Here is a 21382-nt window from a genome sequence, read left to right on the forward strand (position 1 = left end):
GAAAGAACATCAAAACTCAAATGAAACCCTAAGTTTCAAGTTTGTAGCAGTCCTCCTGTTGGTATAAGATAAAGGGACAAGTCCATTCCTAACTCCATTACTTTGTATACTAACATTAAAAAATAGCTTTAAGAACACTGGGTGTTGTTGGAATTTCTAGCCACTCCCCCATAACTGAGTACGCACTGGCAGATGCTTAGTCATTCCAGGAGGGCCTTACATCCTATGTAATCCATGCTCTGTGTGGTCACATAATTTGTGTGCAGCGTAATCATGTAATCTACGTGCATGAGTGGGTGGTGTAGCTATATAAGCCCATATGTGCATGTGAGGGGGGATCCATAAAAAGCGGGTCACAGACCCCTCCCTCTTCTCTCTCCCTGCACGATCTTCCACAGGCCAAAGCAAATCCCCTCTGTTCCCCTTTCCCTAATAAACTCTTATAATGGGTTTTGTTGTGCCTCGTGGCTTTTCCCACACAGTAAACAGCGCCGCCACATAATACAGTGCCGCATAATAACTAACAGGTGTGCTTTGCAGAAAGAGAGATTATGGAAAAGGCTATTGCAGTTGTTCAAACGAGGCCATTAAACTGCAGGAATATAAGGGACATAGAGAGCAAAACAATTCTAAACCTATGATTTTCAGTCCAGTAGTCAGTACTGGTGCAGGCACCCGAAACATGGCTAATGGAACTGAGGACCTAACTTCTAACTATATCTAATTAAAATTTATTTAGACATAAAATTTTAATTGCTATAGTATTCAACTATGGAAAATTCTAGGCATGCTTAGAATAAAGAAGTCAGTGGATCTATGACTGTAAATTTTATAAAACAAAGGATTCGTGATAAAAATCTTAGATTCTGAACTGAGACGTGTAAGCGTTTATATTAGACAAGATTTAAGATGATAATAACTTATGTATGAATTAAAAGATACCAAAGGTAATTTAATTATTAAAACCAATTTAATCTTTACTTCTGTAATGTAACCACTAGAAAATGTAAAGTTCCACACATGGCATACACTGTATTTCAATTGGACAGTACTGGCTAAGAGATATTTGGGAAGTCAGTAAGAGCCTGATAGGTCATAAGTGCAAACATATGGCAAAAACAGCAAGGTTTCTATCAATGATAAAATGCTGGGCATTCAGGTGGAAGATGGTGAGACTGGTCTCTAGTGAGACTAAGTCTGAGCTGCCCTGGAGACATCCACGTGGAGATGACTAAGCAGGTAGAAACATCAACATGAGATGGGTAGAGGCAGGGGAAAAGTCAGGACTTTGGACCTGTTTGGGAGTGAGCAGTTTTTATGTGATAACTAAAACTCAGAGAGAATTTTCAAGAATACTTAGGTCTGTTTTCAAAGCCTAATCATTAGTTGGTTAAATTTTTTTTCTTAACCAAAGAATTATTATTATTATTTTTTTTTGGTTTTTCGAGACAGGGTTTCTCTGTGTTGCATTGCGCCTTTCCTGGGACTCACTTGGTAGCCCAGGCTGGCCTCGAACTCACAGAGATCCGACCCTCTGCCTCCCAAGTGCTGGGATTAAAGGTGTGCGCCACCCCCGCCCGGCCCAAAGAATATTTTTATCTACCAATTTTGTATTTCTATTTTTCCCTGGGCAGGAAGGCTTAATGGAATAGGTCCATGGAGGAAGTTATTTTTCTTGATAGGAAGAGCCCACCTTTAAGGTGTCTCCATAGAAGCTTAGTCGTAATATGTTCTCCAAAAGTAACAGCATCCCTCATCAGGATGGGCTACACCAGCGGAAAGATTGAACAGTATCTTTAGCTGGTTTTCAGGAGGACAAAAACATCTTCAATTCTGACAGATTTCCTCTCACAGAAAGTTTCTAAGATGTCACAACATGTGACATCTTATGTTTTCATCATCAAAACAATTTTCTCAGGCTATGAAAACTGTATTTTGTCCCGCTGCCAGCTTATAACTTGAATTATTGGTGCCTGCTATTAATATAATTGCTCCCTTGTATATCCACCTTGGTTATTTCCTTTGAATGAAATAAACCATTCATGCCAGGTGGTGGCAGGACACGCCTTTAATCCCAGCACTCAGGAGGCAGAGGCAGGTAGATTTCTGTGAGTTTCAGGCCAGCCTGGTCTACGGGGCGAAATAAACTGTTCATACTTGGCATGGTTCAATGTCAACATCAATAAAATTCTAATGCATAGTATCACCATTCTTTCGTTTTCTAGTCTTTGGCAGACCTGTTTGCTATGCTGTTTGCATTTCAAAAAAAATATGGCTACCGTGCATTTTGCTTATGAATTTCCATGCTTTTGTGCAACAAAAGGCATTTTCCTATCAGTGTGCAAATGACCTCTTATTCACCATGCATTCCTCAAAACAGTTATTAAGCCCCAAGCAGTGACTTCATTTCTTTTCCATCAATCTATATTGTGCTTAGACTTTTACAAAGCTCGCATCCTTAATAACTCATTTGCATATATTTTAACAGTGGCTCATCATTTCTTCCTGGAAAATACAGACACAGTATTATAAAAATGAACATACCAATACCTTCATAGCACAGACATTCTTAACTCTTACTTCTTATGGTAACTGCATAGTAACCAAACTGTTCTAAGCTGTTAAAAGGAGAAAACTATAACACAAAATAACCAATCATCAACACAAATTACATTTTAGGTGGCCCAGTATGCTGTCTTAAATCAGCCTAAAGAAATGTTTTTGGGGGGTATAGTTCTGGAAATGATTTAATTACAGAAGAAAGGAAGGGGTTTTCAGTAGCTAACAAGAATCTAACAAGGGAACCATGTTGTTTTGAAAGCTGGGCACAAGAAAACAGTTCAGTAACTTACCACTGACTAATCACAGAGCATTTGAAGACATCCTGTTCAACAGCTTAAGACTCACTACAAAACCGTGGGCAAAAAAAAAGGGCACTACAAAAAAGGGCAGTCTGTGGGCCAGATTCTCTATAATAAGTAATATCCTGGACGTCTTACCACATCTTTCCAACCATATTCATAAGATCTTCCTACAAGACCAGAAAATAAGAATATTGCAGGAGCAACTGTGGAAACCCTGGGCATAGGAACAGAGGCCTTGGTGACTGAGATTCAACTATTAAACAATAAAGGGAAGAAATAATTCAGAGAACTTTAGAAACAGAGAACAGGAAAAACATTTTTCTTTTAAAAGTGGGCTGATTGTTGTGCTAGAAACCCCATCCAGCGACTTGAGGGATCTGGATGCAGAGATCCATGGCTAGGCCCCAGGTGGAGCTCCAGGAGTCTAATTATCGAGAAAGAGGAGGGTTGATATGAGTGAGAATTGTTGAAACCAAGTTTGGATAAAGCACAGGGACAAATAGCCAAATGAATGGAAACACATGAACTATGAACCAAAGTCTGAGGGGCCCCCAACTGGATCAGGCCCTCTGAATGGGTGAGACAGTCGATTGGCTTGATCTGTTTGGGAGGCATCTAGGCAGTGGGACCAGGTCCTGTGCTCATTGCATGAATTGGCTGTTTGAAACCTGGGGCTTATGCAGGGACACTTGGCTCAGTCTGGGAGGAGGGGACTGGACCTGCCTGGACTGAGTCTACCAGGTTGATCGCAGTCCTCAGGGGAGGCCTTGATCTGGAGGTGGTGGGAATGGGGGGTCGGCTGGGGGGAAGGGGAAGGGGGCGGGAGGGGGGAGAACAAGGGAATCCATGGCTGATATGTGGAACTGAATTGTATTGTAAAATAAAATAAAAAAATTTTTTTAAAATTTTTTTAAAAAGTGGGTTAGTACATTTCATTAGACCAGAGAAACAAGAAGGGGCATGTGGAAGATAGACCCGAAAAGGGAAACTATGACCAGAAAGCAGAGCTGATTTATTTTAAAGGTGAGAACTTGCCTTCCCTGTAAGTGGGTGGGAGTCATCAGTGTATTGATGGTTCTTTCTTTTTGATAGAGGATTGACATGATCAAAGAGGCAAGTTCAGAAGTTAATGATCTTGAAGAATTAATTTAACCAACTAACCAATACAAACGGACTAAAAAGTATTCAGAATGGAGACAGGGGAACAACTGAGAAGTAGAGGCAGAATACAGACATATAAATGATAAACATGAACTGAAGAAGTACAGGAAGAAGTCAGTCTTGGGTCTCAGTCTTTAAACTTTACAACAGAATTCAAGAAGAGAGAAAATGCTGGAGGCTCATTTAAAGGGACTAGCACAAAAGTTACTTTTGTAACTACTAGCTGCTTAGAAAAAGAGAAACTGCATTAACTTCTGTAAAAGAAACATGCAAGTTGTAAGAATCAAAAAGACACAAGCTTATGTCAACTCCTAACCAGAAAAGAAAAAAGAGGAAAAGAAAGTCAACAAAGCAAAGAACTTATGAATAAAAGGGTGTTACAGGTTTGCAAGATGGCTAAGGGGGCATGGTGGTTTGAGTAAGAACGGCCCTCCATAGGCTCCTATATTTCATGCTTGATCCCCAGTTTGTGAAACTATTTGGGAAGGATTGGGAGGTGTGTCCTTGTTGGAGACGTTGTGTTCTTAAGAGTGGGCATTGATGTTTCAAAAGCCTACACCACTTCCAGTCAGTGATTGCATGCTTGCATGTCTGTCTGTCTGTCTGTCTGTCTGTCTGTCTGTCTGTCTGTCTCTCTCTCTCTCTCTCTCTCCCCTCTGTCCCTCTCTCTGTCTGTCTCATGATGGTTGTCTCAACATGTAAGCTCTTTGCTACTATTTCAGTGCCAAGTCTACCTGCCTGCTGCTATGCTACATGCCATGATGGTCATGGAACCACCCTCTGAAACTGTAGGCAAGCTCCCAATAGACTCTTTCTTTCTGTAAGATGTAAAGACCATGGTGTGTCTTCACAGCAATAAAAAGGCAACTAAAAGTGTTTACTGCCAAGACCAATGACCTGATTTCCATCCTCTGGACCTAGAGAATGAAAGGAATGCACCAACATGGGAGGTGCACGTTGCTCTCTGATCTCCACACGTCTGCTACACACACACACACACACACACACACACACACACACACACACACACACACACACACACCAAGCAATAAAAACAAACCCCAAACACAAAAACAAAAACCAAAAAAGAATAAAAAGAAGGAGGGGGAAAAAAGCTTCTCTTTGCCCTAACATTATTCAGTATGCTCACATTTGACAGGGACAAGTGTGATTGTGCTTATAATGGTAAGACTGAGCCATTAACAAACAAACAAACAAGTAAGTAAATAAATAAATAAATATCTTTGGAGAGTTTTTCCATGGTTGACTTTTTAAATTGAGGTTGACACTCCCAAGGAGAAAAAAGAAAAGGAAGGCTTTGCATCCATTATCTTGGCTCTTCCCCAACACAGCCTGGCACTAGCTGGCCTCATCGCCAACAGAAATGCGGGCATCACTTCACACATCTTCCCCAGAGATAACTGTGTCCTTCATACCTCAGCAGCTTGGATGACAAGAAATTTTCAACACATGGTGAAAAGCCATTATTTCAGTCTTTTAAAATTCCAGTCAAATTGGCTACATGTGCTCTAATTAATTCCTACAAGAACCAGGAAAACAAAACCATGTGAAATATCTACTGATTTTGACTTAAGGGTTTAATTTAAATATTATGTGGCAACATGAAACTCTTATAAATAAGTGCATCTGTTGGTTAAAAAGAACATTTCAGATAGAGCATAATTTCAAATCAGGAAAAGCTTGTGAGGGAATAATTATGTTTTATCTTGTTTATGTTTGTATTTACCCTTATACAATTATTGACCTTAAAAAGATGTTTTGGATTGAGTGTTAAAACATTAGAACTCTGTAGTCATGTAACATGGATACAGACAGAAAAAGATGAAAAAAGGTCAGGCATGAATCAGTATTGACAAGTTATTTTGAGACATTTAATATTTACTATAAATACAATGTTCTGAGTGCACACTAAAAATGCTAATCAAAGGTATATTTGTAAATCAAAATCAATTAAGAGCTTGGCTTCAAAATGCAGCTTCCACCTCAGCAAAGTACAAAGAAAAAATACTTAAGGCAAAAGGGTACAATAATTCACTAATCGAATTTGCAATGCTCTTTCGTGCTCCCAAGATGAAAGTGTTTCAAAAAGCATTGCACTAACATCCTCTCCTCCACCTTCACTGCTTAGAATAAGGCACCTTTAATACCCATGGAAGGGATGAGCCCTCATTTACACTGGCTTTCTTCCATAAACAGGGAGGTGTTAAAATTAATCACCAAGTAAGGCCCATAAAGTGATACCTACAGGAGTTTTTTCTGAAAGTGGTAATATTAGAAACATTAAATGCTATATCTGATAAAAATTATATGCTAAAACTGACAAAATCAATTTTAGTTCAGTGGTTTTGCTCATTGTTCCTAAGAAAATATTTTTAATGGACTAAAAGCCTTCAACATCACTAATTTGAATGTTGATGGCATAACACTTTGCAAGTCACTTTATATTTTTTGTCTTAAAAACCATGTGATTTGTCCACTTGTATATGTAATATCTAAGTAATGTCAACTTATTCACATCCACAAAGCCTAATGTAGAACTGGGACATAATAGATGTTCAATACATACTATGGGACAGCCTTCAAAAAGGGTAACAAGCCATGTTTCCTTAAGGTTTTTTTTTTAATTAATCATCATTGTTATTATAAATCACATTCCATGACATCATAAAGTTTATCTGAAAGTCAGAAAAATATGAAATAACTAGAGAACCATTCATGACAAAATAAGGTTATATAATAAATGGGGTAAATATGAAAAAATATAAATGATTCATCTAACAAAAATTTTAACCACTTGCATTCTTAAAACAACCAAGGATTCTGCATCAAATATTTATAAATTAGCATCAATTAAATTACAGCCTACTATAAAACAGTAACTGTAAATTATTATACTTTTTCTATGTTGTCAATAAGAAACTAGATCACATCCTCAGAGTTATATAGAAACTAAACTGCACCTATAAAAGGCTCTTTGACTACTGAGAAGTTAAAGATTTACTCTTAATCCATGACTCAGTATTTTCAACATTTAATTAATGCATTTATTCTTTCAGAAAACTTTAGTGGTTCTTCACTCCAAATCTTCATCATTCCTCATCTCCTCATAAACTCTTACAATCAATAATCTACCTGGCTTTGAACTCTACATTGATGCAATTTATATTAATATAAAAAATCAATCTATCAAAATTAGGACACCTGATTCAAAGTGAACTTTTCCCAAGTTGTTGTATTTTTTCAAGTTCACAGTTAATCAAAATTTAAATGTGATTACATTTTCCAATGAAGTCAAACTTGATCACTCTGAAAAATGGGAAGATAAGCCACACCAAATATTCAAATTTCCATTGAAATTATATGCCAATCAGACTTTTACAGCTAGCTAATTGAAACAGCATTATGCATTTTTAGCAAGAATGGAGTATCTTTAATGATGCAATCAACCTTCCTGTTTATTACCTCTCTCTATCAATTAAAGTCAAAGCAAGATTTTTAGATGAGATCCATACATAGTTTATATGCTATTGACTTGGATAGCTCACATAAAACTTCCTGGCAGTATAATGGGTAACCAAAATGTCTAACTTTTGTGTAGATAAGACATGTCACTTGTTACACATGTCAGCTTAGCAATAGTAATATTCTAAAATTTTATACTTCACTTTTAACTTTTTCATCCTCCCAAAAAAAAAAAGGAAAAGAAAAGAAAAACAGGATTTATTTTCGAAAACCAGGATTAATTTGACAATTGTCCTAAAATTCAGATTAAAACAGCTCTTGAATGTTCTCAGACTTAGTCATTAATATCAAACATAGTTGCCAAGCATGCTGGCTGTGATCCTCATCATCTGGAGGCAGAGGGAGGAGGATCAATTGAAGGACAATCGGGGTCAAAAGCCACGCCACCACTCATGCTCACACACCAAGAGAAAAGCGAAGCCTTCTCAAATGTCTCCTCCGCATCTATTCTTCCATCTCTGATTTTCCCCTTTCCTGGCTTTTCTACCTTCCTGATTTCCATTTCTCCCCCTTACTCTTTTCTTTCCTAATTTTTCATGAATCCAGTTATAAAAAGAACTTAGAGGTACAGTTCAGTATTAAAACCAGCAAAACAGTCACACCAAACCAAAACCCAACTCTGGGATCACTTTAACTGCGTATGACTCGTGTCCAAATAAATGGCTTTTGAGCCCTAATGGCTGGGCATGCTGTGCAGACAATGAACAAAAGGGAAGGGGAGGGGTTTCCCTTGGTTTGATTGAACCAAGACTTAGGCTGGCCTTAGAGAGTAGTGGGCAGGGCTGACTTCAACAGTGGTGATGTTAGACCCTAAGTTAACCTGCAAGCCCCACCTGCCCAAAGACCAGGTAAGTTCCTAGGATTCTGCGAGTTGTAGTTCTTGAAAGATAACACCTGCCCAAGGACCAGTTAACTTCTTGAGATTCTGGGAGTTACATAGTTCTTGGAAAATAACAGCAAAGCCTCACAGGAAAGTCTGGTGGCCTGTGGGTTTTGCTCATATAAAACCTGAGGCCACTCAGCTGGAAAGTTTCCAGGTAGTGGTTTTGACCAAATTCTATCTTGGTCAGTAGTTAATATTTTAATAAAAGCTTGCTTTAATTTGGCCCAAATGAACTGGTTCTTCTCCGGCGAATTTCAGGATTAAGAGTAGGACACTAATATCCATTCTCCAATTAAGGACAAGCTCTAGGGGCAAAGTAAATTTGAAGATTTCTAATCCAAGAAAAATATAATGTGGACATAAGCATTGACTCTAAAATGAATAGCCAGGCAAGGGGAGAGCTGGGAGGAAGGGAAGCAAAAAGTCATGACCAGGAGGACACATATGGGGCAGACATGGAAAATATCAACTATTTACTTTTAAAGGCACTTACTGTTGGTCAGAATTGGAAAGAAATGGTCAACACTGTAGACCAATCCCTTTGTCCATAAAACAAACAGCAGTAGTTTGAGTAATTCAATAACAGCCCCTTACCACTTCAGGGCGATCATTGTAGAACCTTTCTCAGGCTAAAAGTGTAATTGGCTACGGATCAATAAGTAATTTCTCTTAGAAGGACAAAGGTCTTATTTTCTCTCTTTTTAATTTATATATATTTTTTGAACTAGCAAAGCTCTTAAGTCAGAGCTGAGAAAATATATTTTGAAAACTGACATTACTCTAAACAGCAAGATTCCTTACTGCCCTGCGAAGTTTATCTCAACTGATCATTAATTTATGATGCTATAAAAATCCAAATGCTTTCAATTTTGATTGTTAGGTATTTGCTGAAAGGCAGCTGAAATTACTTTCCTAGGTTTGCCATTTTATGACAAGTGAATTTTGAATGGAAATTTACAATGGTTCAATAATGGTTATGCTGAGGTGTTATTTGCTGTTTATAGCCCCCCCCCCACACACACACACACTAAGATTAGCAATGAATTCAGCTCTTGTGGTCAGTGTGAAACTTTAGTTGGCTTATTGGAAATGCTGGAAATGTAATGTAAAAATAAGATCAAGAAAAAATTAATAAAGTCTTTCAGAATTAAAACCTTGTCAGTCTGTGATAATATAGTGTGATGATCGTTGGTTTTCCTAGTCATCATGGGACTAATGCCTAAGGCCAGCTTCTATCAAAAAGGAAAATGTTTACCTGACCCATGAACCTTTGAAGACCTAGCTAGCATTTGGTAAAAGCAGAACATAGACCAGGTAAACATAAACAAAACATCAAAGTTTCATGATCAATAGAATGAGGCAATCGACGATACTCAAATAGAACTGTAGAGAATGAAATGTCTGAAACTTCAAGAAGAGGAAGACTGTAGGCAAAGCAAGAATCCCTGAGATTTTTGTTTGGTGGTTTGTTTTTAATGTTGCTGGGGATGGATCCTTTGGCCTTGCACATGATGCACAAGCTCTGTACCACTGATGTATATGCCTAGACCTAGAGTTCTGAAGATGTCATGTTTTCCTGATCATGATTTTGCAACACAGAAAACTACTAATGACTCTTAGCTGTTAAAGCACATGCATTCTTCTTCAGAAATAATACAGAGAACCAAGAAAATGAAGAACTACAACTGTATTTGGTAATTCTTTAAAAGTAGCATTGCAAAGAAGAGAAAGTGTGTTATGGAAACTAAAGAGAATGCATCTCTTTTATAAGTTATTATTTACCTTTTACTTTGCACTGGCTGAATTTGCACGTGAAGTTCAGCAGCGCTGAGACAGGAAAGCAAATGTTCCCCACAACTTTCCAGACAGCTATCAAAGCTAGTACAAAATGCCCCAGAAACAATCATGTTTGCCATTTTTACATTCCCCAACTTAAAGTTTCCTTCTTCATCCCTCCCACAGCATGTAACTTTAGACAATTTTTACTCTGGCAAGAAAAGAGGTAAGAATACCCATCCAGATCTTTGGATACCACCAATATTACAACCCCCTGCTTCCAGCCAGATGGTACAGTGCTACTGAGCAATAACTTACTTTATTAACTTGGAAAATCTTCCTGGAGCAAGAAATTCACTCCTAAATGTCTTTGCAAGCATAAAATTGACATGACTTAAGATTCAAAAATAAAAATAACTTTCTTCTTATTGTGAAGTACATGTTAACAACAGTAGTACTAAAGTTTATTAGCTCCACCCACATTCATATTTACTATAACAAGTATTTGGGGAAAATATATACATACATATGCATAAAGTTAATGAGGAAAAGCAAATACTAAACCTTATTTGAAATGTACTTACTATGTGCAGTTCAAGATAGTCACCCAGTCCTGAGGAACTGTCCACTCGCACCAACACTGCTTCCTTCTGAACAGTGCTAAACCCTATGGCCAGCCTGTCTGCTCGTGTACTGGGTCGGTCATTAGGAGGCCACTTATACGTGATCTGTCCACCACCTTTGCTAAAGATATACGTTGTCCCAGCTGTAAAACAAAATACAAATCCCATTAGTACCCATACACCAAGTCTAAGTTTCCCCATGTCCTGTGTTGATATAGCAATAATATGTTGACTTTATATACAAACTGTGGCAAAGCAAATGATAGATTTCAATGAAACTTGCTCAAGAAAAAGGGAAGAGTTGTTTTAACAGCAACAGAGTAGCTACTCAGTTTTTAATACACCCATTAAATCCACTAGCAGGTGCTCCAGAACAAATGGTAGACTTCAGCTTTCTGCATTGAATTGGACAAGCATGGGTTGTAATGGACTTGCATTTCTTCCTGCCAGTTTTTAAGAAATAGTTTAGTAGGAAACATTGACTGGAGGCTTTAGAAGGCAGCAGAAACATATATCAACTTGTTTTCAAAAGAAGGGTTGCGTGTGGATGTGACAGGGTCATACAGCACAGGAGAGCAGCCTGCCACAAATAAAGTACATCAAACATTTATGGGGAAAGGTCTCCTCACGTGTGACACAAGATAACTTATGAATTAGCAGCCATAAACACCAGAAGTCATGTCAACAAATACACATAACACATCTCACCTAGGGACTTCAGATCTTAACATGTAGCATCTAGGGGCTATGAAATAACACAGCACCTATGAGAGTCTCTCACCCCCTTCATTCTCTCCAGGTGAATACTCATCCTCCAGCATGGAGAATAATGCTATCCTCTCAGTCATGGGGGTTGAGACTGTACTATAGGATGAAGATGTCAGACAGTATCAAGTTTACATAAGGAGAGTGTTTCAGTGCAGGGGAGTCCCATTTCACCGTTTCGCTACCATCTCTCACACTGAACACAAGGAATCCCTTGAGGAAGAAGATTTGGAAGATATTTCAGAAGAAAAATGTGTAAGAGAGAAGAAAGGGGCTGGAGAGATGTCTTAGTGGTTATGAGCACTTGTTGCTCTTGTGGAGGCCTCAGGTTCTAGTCGTAGAACCCACATGATGGCTCATAACCATCTATAACTCCAGCTCCCAGGAACCCAATGCCCTCTTCTGACTTCTGCAAGCACCAGGCATGTATGTGATGTATACAACCACACACACACACACACACACACACACACACACACACAATGAATAATCCAAGGAGAGAGAGGGGATGAATAGAGCTGTATCGTTGCATCTGAAAGTATTCCTCTGTATTTCCAGCTACAAGGGACACTAAACAGACAAAAATCACAAGTTCAAGACCTGCCTGAAACATAGACTCAATTCATACCTGGCCTGGACAACTAAGTAAGACCCAATCTTAGAAGAATAGGACTGAGGAGTTTCAGTGGGGGAATTTCCACTCAGCAAATGCAAAGCAATATCTTCAATCTCCAGTGAGAGAGAAAGGAGAGGGAGGAGAAGTGGGGAAAGGAGGGGAGGGGAGGGGAGGGGAGGGGAGGGGAGGGGAAGGGAGGGGAGGGTAGGGGAGGGGAGGGGAGGGGAAGGGAGGGGAGGGTAGGGGAGGGGAGGGGAGGTAGGGTGAGAGAAAGAGAATGCCCATTGGTTGGAGTTAGAAGATGAACCTTCCCACTAGCTCACATGTTTAAATATTCAGTCCCCAGGTGGTAGTACCATTTTGGAAGGAACCTTTTGAATGTAAAGGTTTGCTAGAAGAAGTCAATCATTAGCTGTGGGCTCTAACATTGCACGGCCTCCTTCCACTTCCTGTCTGCGGTCTGCACCATCAACAGCTGCTTCCGACTTTTGTGTCCCCACCATAACGGGTTGCTGTAACCTTATACTCTGAGCCAAAAGTAAACCCTTCCTTCCTTCCTCAAGCAGCTTTAGTCCGGTGTTTAGTCACAACGACGGGAAAAGGAACTAATTCACCTTTTATGTTCTCTATCCCCGGAAGTTCATTCACCCTAACAGTACTAAGCAAGCGCTGTGTGTAAGGTCTGTTGTTTTGTTTTATTTTTTATTTGTTCTCTGTTTGCTAGTTGGGATTTATGAAGATTATTAAGGTGTTTTTTGTCTTAGCTATTTCAGTAAAGAATGTCAATAACAAGGGAACGTATGAGCAAGGGGCCGGGGCAGCCACGCCACTGTGACTAGTAGAGAGGATTATTAATTTTCTCTTTTTAGTTCCTTTGTTCTTCAATGCACATGAAATACTATTTCACACCAAATAAGGAATGTTCCAGACTAGAGAACTAACAAGGGAAAAAAGGAAAGCCTATCTGGGAATTTTGATGCTCTCTTTCAGAATTAACCAAATGAAGCCATGTTGCAAATAACATTGGCTTACATTTCCTGGTATATTGTTCATATTTATTTATTTACCTACTTATTTATGTATTTATTTAATTGTTATTACTATATGTTGAGACAGGATTTTATTCAGGTTGGTTTCAAATTCCCACCTTTGGCTCCCAGGTGTTGGGATCATGGCCTGAGTTTTCACACCTGGCTGAATATGACCTTTTAAAAATCATTTTTGTGACAATTTCTTCATTCCTTCCACATGGAACAGAGTCTCCTATGTTATATTTGAGGAAGTTCGGTTATAAGAATTAACTTCTTTGCTAAAGCCACACACTTGGTTAAATGGCAAAGCCAGTTATAACCCGGCTTCTAGACCCCTGACACAGGATGTGTGGTTTTTATTACAATACCATTTCTTTGTTTCTTTTTCTTCTTTTTTTCTTTTCTTTTTTATTTTTGTTTTGTTTTGTTTTGTTTATTTTGGTCGGTTTGGTTTTTCAAGACACAGTTTCTCTGAGTAGCCTTGGCTTCCCTGAAGCTTGCTCTGTAGAACAGGTTGGCCTCGAACTCAGAGAAGTCTGCCTGCCTCTGCCTCCTGATTAAAGGCGTGGACCACCCCTGCCTGTGTATGCTACTGTTTCTATTACAAGACATCCAGGGAAAAGTTAACTGAATGTATCAATCTACCATACCAAAACCAGGGTCTCCTGTTCATAGTGACATTTTCACCCCATATTCATGCTTCCCTTCTGTCTTACAATGTTTGAGCATATAAAGTAATATTAGTGATGCTACTTACCAAAGCTTTCTAAGTATAAATGTTTATAAGTGCTTCATTATTGGCTCAAAGGTGTTCATCTAAATGTTTATACTTTCAGTGAAATAAATATAATATAGATATAATTATTCACGATTTGAATTAATCATGCAATTTGCTCTTTCTCAATACACAGTGAGACCTGGACACTAGCATTTTACCAGCTGGTCTTTCCTGTATGTGGTGACTTTTGGATGCTCTCAGTTTCACTAAGAGAAATGAACCTGGTGATTACTTCTCCACTCTTTTTTCTGCCCTGTGTATACACCACAAGCACTATACTGATAGGAAACTCAAAAGCACAATTTCATAATAAAGGGAAGATTTAGACTAAAGGCCACTCTTCTGCTCACCCCTATATACCTGCTGGCTTCTTTTCTATAATTCTATTTTGTATGAAAATTGAAAAAAAAAAAACTTTTACATTCTTCAATCCCTCCTTCCATTCAGCTAGAAAATAGTCCTCATGATCAAAAGCAGAGAGCCATTACGCTGAAATTTCAAAATCTTCTTCACTAAGTATGTATCTTTGCAAATTAAAAGACAGAGTGCTTACTACACCAAAGGAACTTAGAAATGACGAATGCCAACTCTGGTCTAATGTAAACTCTGGTCTAGGGTGGACTTAGCTCAAGTTCCACTTGTATCATTTATTACGCACAGGACCCTGAGCTAGGAACTTATTCTATGTTTAGGACTTCTTGTTTGAAAAGATAGATGAGAACAGTAACACTGTTTTCAGGAACTTCTGTAGGGTTGCAAGGAGAGGGCACACAAGACCACCTCGGCGACCCACACTCTAGCATATGCTGAGAGTTCAGGGGATGTGTGTGTGTGTGTGTGTGTGTGTGTGTGTGGATGTTCATGCATGCCTACACCCAAACTATGAGAAAATATAAAAAATAACATTGAGACAATGCTGGATAATTTAATATAAGTACCATGAGAAAATTAGGATTTACTTCAAATTTATTTTCAAACCAATTATCTTTTAATAAAGGGCTTTCCTGCATTGTGATTTTTATTAATCATTTCATATTTTATTCCTTGGATTAGCACTGTTCTTCACATACATCTACCCTATTGTTATTTACTTTCACTAATAGTGGACAATGGAAGTCACATTAAATTGTATCATATGGGAGTTTTTGTGAGCCACAGAATAATAGCTCACCACAATAAAGCGTTTAGCATGGCCATATTAATAGCACAAGGCAAATATTCACTTGATTATTAAATAAATTACATATATAATAAATGAACTAGAAACTAGCTTTATTTTAAATGTTTATTCTTATAACAACAGTGTTATTTTAGAGAGATAGGAGCATATCATAATCACTCTACCAAGCTTTATATCTATATAGAAGGTTATGGAGGAATGTACCACCTTAATTACTTATACATGTATCTAGGTGCCCAGTACTAATACATCAGTGAGTGAGGACAGATGGATTTGTTGCAAGTTGACCTTGGCATCCATCATCTCACTAAATGTAGATGACTCAACTTTAAAGTGGTTCTGGGGAATCTCGTCACTTAACGCCTTTCAGCAATCTCTATTACTCACCCTAAATTCATTAACAAAGCTAGCAAGCACCATCAGATCCATATTCAGGAATGTCAACATAGTTTGCACTAAAATAAATGTTTGCAAATATTATACATGGGTTTTGATTTATTTTTGTGTCGTTTTCAGCTCTTACTGAACGCTATTACTTACATGAAGGACACTCTCTTCCCCTGCTCTCTCTTAACAGCTGTCCCCTCCTGAAACACTCCCATCTCAGACTCACTTTATTTCAGCAAGGCTAATATATTCCCCCAAATGTATTGAAGCTCTTTGATAAAGAAATTCAATCAGCACGCATAGGACTGTTTAACTATTGGTTGCTCCAGATCCTTGATACATGCACAATAACATAATTAATTTCTGAAAACATTAGCTTCTAATTCATAAGTACATGAATAAAAGGTTCTTGGTTGAAGGCCTATAATCCTGTAACTAACTTGAAATATTCAGGCCATTATGTTTCCATTAAATGTAACAGCAGTGCAAAGCTTTATCCAGAAAAAGTTCTAGGGATGTCAGATGAAAATTAAAACCATAATAAATGACAGCTTTTATTCTTCCTATAGGCATGTTAATATGCCATTGCTTAATTTAAATTTGTTGAGCATTTTTAACATATGGGATCTATTCTTTGGAGTAAAGGACCTAGACACAAAAATTAATAAAAAAAAAAAAAAAGACCACTATATATTACAAAAGAGTCTAAGAATAACTCTAAAGTTACTAAATTGTGAAACATACAACAATATTAATAATTAACACTAACATACAATTACAGATTATTTTCTTCCTAAATGATTGCAAAAGTGTTCATGCTCACAGGAATTACATCATGAAATCAAAGCACTACTGGGTTTTCAATGTTTAATTTTTTTTTTTAAGAATGAAAAATTTAGGCAAGATTATATTACATTAGAAAATAAAGATGCTAAGGTACACTTAGGACAATGGACAAATTCACTCGTGTATATAAATAGACTAGAGAGCAAAAGAGGGTAATTGGACCCTTAGTAATGAAAAAGAGCAAGACTTAGGTAAGCGAAATTGTTAGCTACTGGCCTAGATGCCTTACCCAAGTAAATAATTCCCCGTTAAGGACGCTCTTACTGGAGCAGCTCAGCGTCATAGTGAGGTTGGACAGAGGTATAAGGCTGTCATAAATGGGCAGTTGTATGTTCTATCAGAACCCTAAGTTATAAAATTAAGGAAGATTATTGAACTTTAAAACAATAAGTTGCTGAATTCCATTAAATTGGATGTTTTTGAACGCTGAGGAGAACCTCTGCTCACGCACTGGAATTCCCTCACAGGGCCCTGCAGAGTGGATGTAGACACACATCTCAAATGCCAGTCGGAAACTTGGTCCCGAAAACAAAGCAAGGAAGCTAGCAAGCCAGCCTGCACAAGCTTCAGCTCCACTCTAGACAAGACACCATCTCAAGAGTAACCCATGGGTCTATTTACACCCTAAAACATTCTTTTGGGTAGCACAGAGGAACACACTTGAACCATGGAAGTAAATGTTCATAAATGTCAAATTGTAAAATATATGTATACTACATTTGTGAACATATGCTTCTTTTTTTGTTTTTGTTTTGTTTTTCGAGACAGGGTTTCTCTGTGTAGCTTTGCGCCTTTCCTGAAACTCGCTTTGGAGACCAGGCTGGCCTCAAACTCACAGAGATCCGCCTGCCTCTGCCTCCCGAGTGCTGGGATTAAAGGCGTGCGCTACCACTGCCCAGCCCATATGCTTTTTTCAAAGGCTTCTTTCCATGACAGTCAGTTCAAACAAACATTTAGATTATTTATTAGAAAATCATTTTTATTAGACAAATGTTTTAAGTTTCTTTATGACTTTATTGAAATGCATACTTACTATCTGAGATAAATGACTCCTGACTTCATAGACAGCTTCATAGACTTTCATAGATAGCTTTCTGCCCTGTCATTTTCTTGATAGTTTTATTTGATGGAAACTTCTTACTGGGTAAGCACGCATCACTTTTATTTTGAGATGGTGTCATATTATATTTTGAGACAGAGTCGCCCTAAGTTGCTCAGGTTGTATTGAACTCATTCTGTGGACTACCCTGGCTTTGAACCTGTGACCTTGCTGTTTTAGTCTCCTGAGTAGCTAGAATTACTGACCTGTGCTACCAAGCCTAGAGCAACCATATTTTCTTTTCAAAGCACTTGCTATTTTCTTCTTGAACATGTTATTTAGACAATACCCCCTCTAGCAATACTTGTGTTCTACAGTTTAAACTGCCAAGTGAGACAAACTTTTTCCAAGATCAAATTCAGAGCCTAGGAACTTTTTCAAGTGTCTTGGTCTTAACTATATGGCTGGGAATAAAAACAAGAAAGTGGTAGTCTTTTTGCCAATCAGATTAGGGAAATCCATAAAATGATCTAGAACTAAAAATAAAATCAAGCAAAGTAATCATAAAACCAGTAACCCCGGGAACATCAAATGTTTATTTTTTCCTTTCTGAAATCAGGCGCCCTCAAGCAGTTAGTGAACTTTATTACAATGTCTCCAGCAGGTATTTCAGTAATCAATTTGCGTTAGCGCTATAAGCAATATGAATCAGGAGAGAAGAAATCACACCATCAGGTATTTAAGAAAAATATTATTCTTAAGAACATTAACTAAACCGTGTAAACTTCTAGCAAATTCTTAAAAATAATGAATCACCAGAAGATTTTTGGTGATACCCTTCCATTTCTTCATTTCAAACTTTAATTGTGAATGTTCAAAAAATTATGTTAAAATACAAATTGCCTAAGCAAAGCAGCCAAGTCTGGGATCATTTCAACGAGTAAACCAGATATTCACTCATCCATTTACTCATTCATTTAGCCAATGGTTAGGAGCTGCCATCTAAGTGCTGGGAATTCTGACTAAGTACTCTAAATGGGCAGCAACTTCATCTCTCCAGCCTTGAAAGAGACTTTTTGACATAATGCAGAGATACTAGCCCAAAGATGCATATGGAGATAGAGAACACAAAGGCAACATGACAGAAAACTTCAAAAGTAAAGTAAATAAACATAAAAAATGTACACTCATCAAAATTACTTAAACATTTACTGTGTACAAAGCACCACGCTGTGCTCTGATGGTGATGGAAAAGTATGTGCCATCATTATGAAATCTCAATCAACAGCCAATCAGATGGTGACACATTGAATTTCTTTTCTATTTCCATTCTTGGAGACACAATTTACATTGTATCACTTTCAATGTTAAATTATAATAAGTATACATCTTTATTGATTTGGTCCCTTCCTCGTTTATCTTAATATAAATTTAACATGAACCAATATCAGATTTGCCAGCTTTTTATCTAATTATTAGTCCTTTCAAAGATCCTCAATGATTAACCCATAGCCTACTATGTTAAGCAAAGGCTCTTTCTTAGGGCAACTTTAAATATTCCGCATATAAACCACCTTAAAGAATTCACTGGTCTCTCAAAAGAGCCCCAAATTCTTTTGGAGAAGGCATTACTTAACAAGGCTCTGGAAAGAGAAGAGCTAATTTGGGGATCAAAGTTTCAGAAAGAATAGAAAAGACACACAAAAAAAATCTTAGATATAGGGAGTAGATTCACTCAAATAAATGGGAAATCACATTTTGAAAAGGAAGAAATCCAGGCTGTCTAAGAACAGTGTCTTATCACTGTCCCCTGCATTAAATCCCTAGATAAACACAGAATAAAGCCTCAGAGTTGGAGTCAGGACTATTCAAGGACAGCACTAAAAATGCTAACATGTTATCCCATTAAAAATTCTACAAAATGCAAATTTCCGTTAACTGGGAGTCAGATAACTTCAAAGACAGAAAAATGTGATATTAATGTCCCAAGAAAGAGGTTGCATGTAAGAGAATCTTGATCATATTTTATGTATTTATCACAGAAGATTTCCTTCCAGCTTTATGAGAAAATAAACAAGTTCTCACTTTTTTAGCATTAATTTACACTTAGGAGGGGAAAAATAACCGTAGCAGGTACATTAATAAAAGTAAAATAAAATATCTGTAACTCAGTTTATTCTCAGCTCATGCTCTGAAACAGCTTATGAAGCTTATAAGAGGCATGAAACTCAACCCTCTGTGTGAAGTACCCTCTACTTTCACAAAGATAATTACAAGAAGCAGAGAACAGGGATTTTGGGCCACTTACTATGGGCATTTTTTATAAAATGCAAAATTCAGATACTGAAGGGTTTGAAAAAAAACAGCAACAATAACAAAAACCAACTCTTTATCCCGCGGTAGTCAACAAAGGAAACGGATTTTGAAAGTGCTAGGTTTTCTGTTGTTGTTGTTTAATGGTTTCTCTCTACAGATCTTTGCATTTCACCATCCATGGGAAATGCAGGAGCATGTGTGGAGGAGTTTTGAAGTTGGAATGACTGGAACATTCTAGTGCTAAATCAGACCTGAAGCAAGTCAAAATCAAACATGTCTTCTTTTGTATTAGGTCCTCAATATTCTATTTTTCTAGACTAACTTACAAGATAGTTCCACTCCCATCTCAGATTGTTTCTGATTTCGGAAGACCCTCAGTTTGCAACACAGGTCTTTAAAATCTAGAGTCTTTAAGAAATATCCATGAACACAGCTGAGAAGATATGCAGACCAAGGAGCAGAGGGCACTCAGGGGGTGAAGCAGGCTTCATACTTAAGCACTTGGATTTAGGGGCATTTGAAAATGCTGAATTCATTTAAAATTGGTTATTGTATTTAAATTAAGTTTGGATGCCATCTGTCTGTGAAGTGATTTAAATTAAGTTTTATGGCTCTTATGGAAAGAGGGGCCATTTCTAACCCAGTGTGGTAAGCTTACTGCCATCAATCACTAATTAGAATTAATTATTAAGGCTTCAGTTCTCTTACTCAAATATTCCACATCATTCATCAAAGATGACATGACTTTCTGTCCCTTCTTTAGAATACAGAGGCCGTCACCAGATATGACTTTTGCATAAATACTCCTGAAGTGGTGATTTTAGTCACATGTGTAACAATAACACTAAAAGCGACACTTCAACAAGAGAGAGCAGTGTTTCTGGAACAGCAGGCAGTATAAAAGTGCTGTGTGAATATTAACATATTCGAGCAAATTAGTTTGCACTCATTATCATAAGCAATTACTTACTGTTTAGATGCAGCTCACTTTAAATTGGCAAGCAATTTGCAAGAATTAAAACACGACATGGAAAGCTTTCTGAAAATTCAACAATATCCAAACACCTTGTACCAAACACAGTTACTCATGAAACGTATCTGGCATTAAGATAATAAGTGGGTGGTTCCATGGACTTTCAATGTAAGATAGTTTGTATACCATCAAAAGAAATGTTTTCTGGGAAGTACTAATAAAGAGAGGGAGCTTGAGAAAATGGAAGGGCTTCCGTGGCTAAGAGTGGACTCCTCATTTGACTAAGTTCTGGTACTTTGATAATCCATCACGTGCTGAGTTATTGGGGGTTTTGCTGTTTTCCCCTTACAAGAAATTTCTGCTTTGTGAATGTTCTCTTCATTTCTGTCTGGGGCAGAGATGGCTGGTGTTTGCTGCTATGCATTGCACTTGCTTTAGTACAGAATGCTCCAGAGTTAGTAGGTCCTGGTAGCGCCTCCACTTTCCATTCTCCCATGGGGCAGGCTGAAGGAGTTTTATGTGCTGTGGTGGCGGCCAATGATACAAGGACAGAAACGCTAGATAATTCTTCCAGTTCGGGCCTGAAGTGACTGCACACTGC

General features: G+C 37.8%; 1 protein-coding gene across 36 annotated transcripts in view; it reads right to left on the bottom strand.

Moving 5' to 3' along the window:
- Nrxn1 (neurexin 1) overlaps positions 1-21382 on the bottom strand; it is a 1071743-nt gene that overhangs the window by 308255 nt on the left and 742106 nt on the right. For all 36 annotated transcript variants that reach the window (XM_076559341.1, XM_076559345.1, XM_076559352.1 and 33 more), the window contains one exon: positions 10812-10993. In XM_076559341.1, coding sequence (XP_076415456.1) covers positions 10812-10993 — 182 coding nt within the window. The remainder of the gene's footprint in view (positions 1-10811; positions 10994-21382) is intronic.

Source organism: Peromyscus maniculatus, chromosome 22 (assembly GCF_049852395.1).
Source record: "Peromyscus maniculatus bairdii isolate BWxNUB_F1_BW_parent chromosome 22, HU_Pman_BW_mat_3.1, whole genome shotgun sequence".
NCBI classification, from domain to species: Eukaryota; Metazoa; Chordata; class Mammalia; order Rodentia; family Cricetidae; genus Peromyscus; species Peromyscus maniculatus.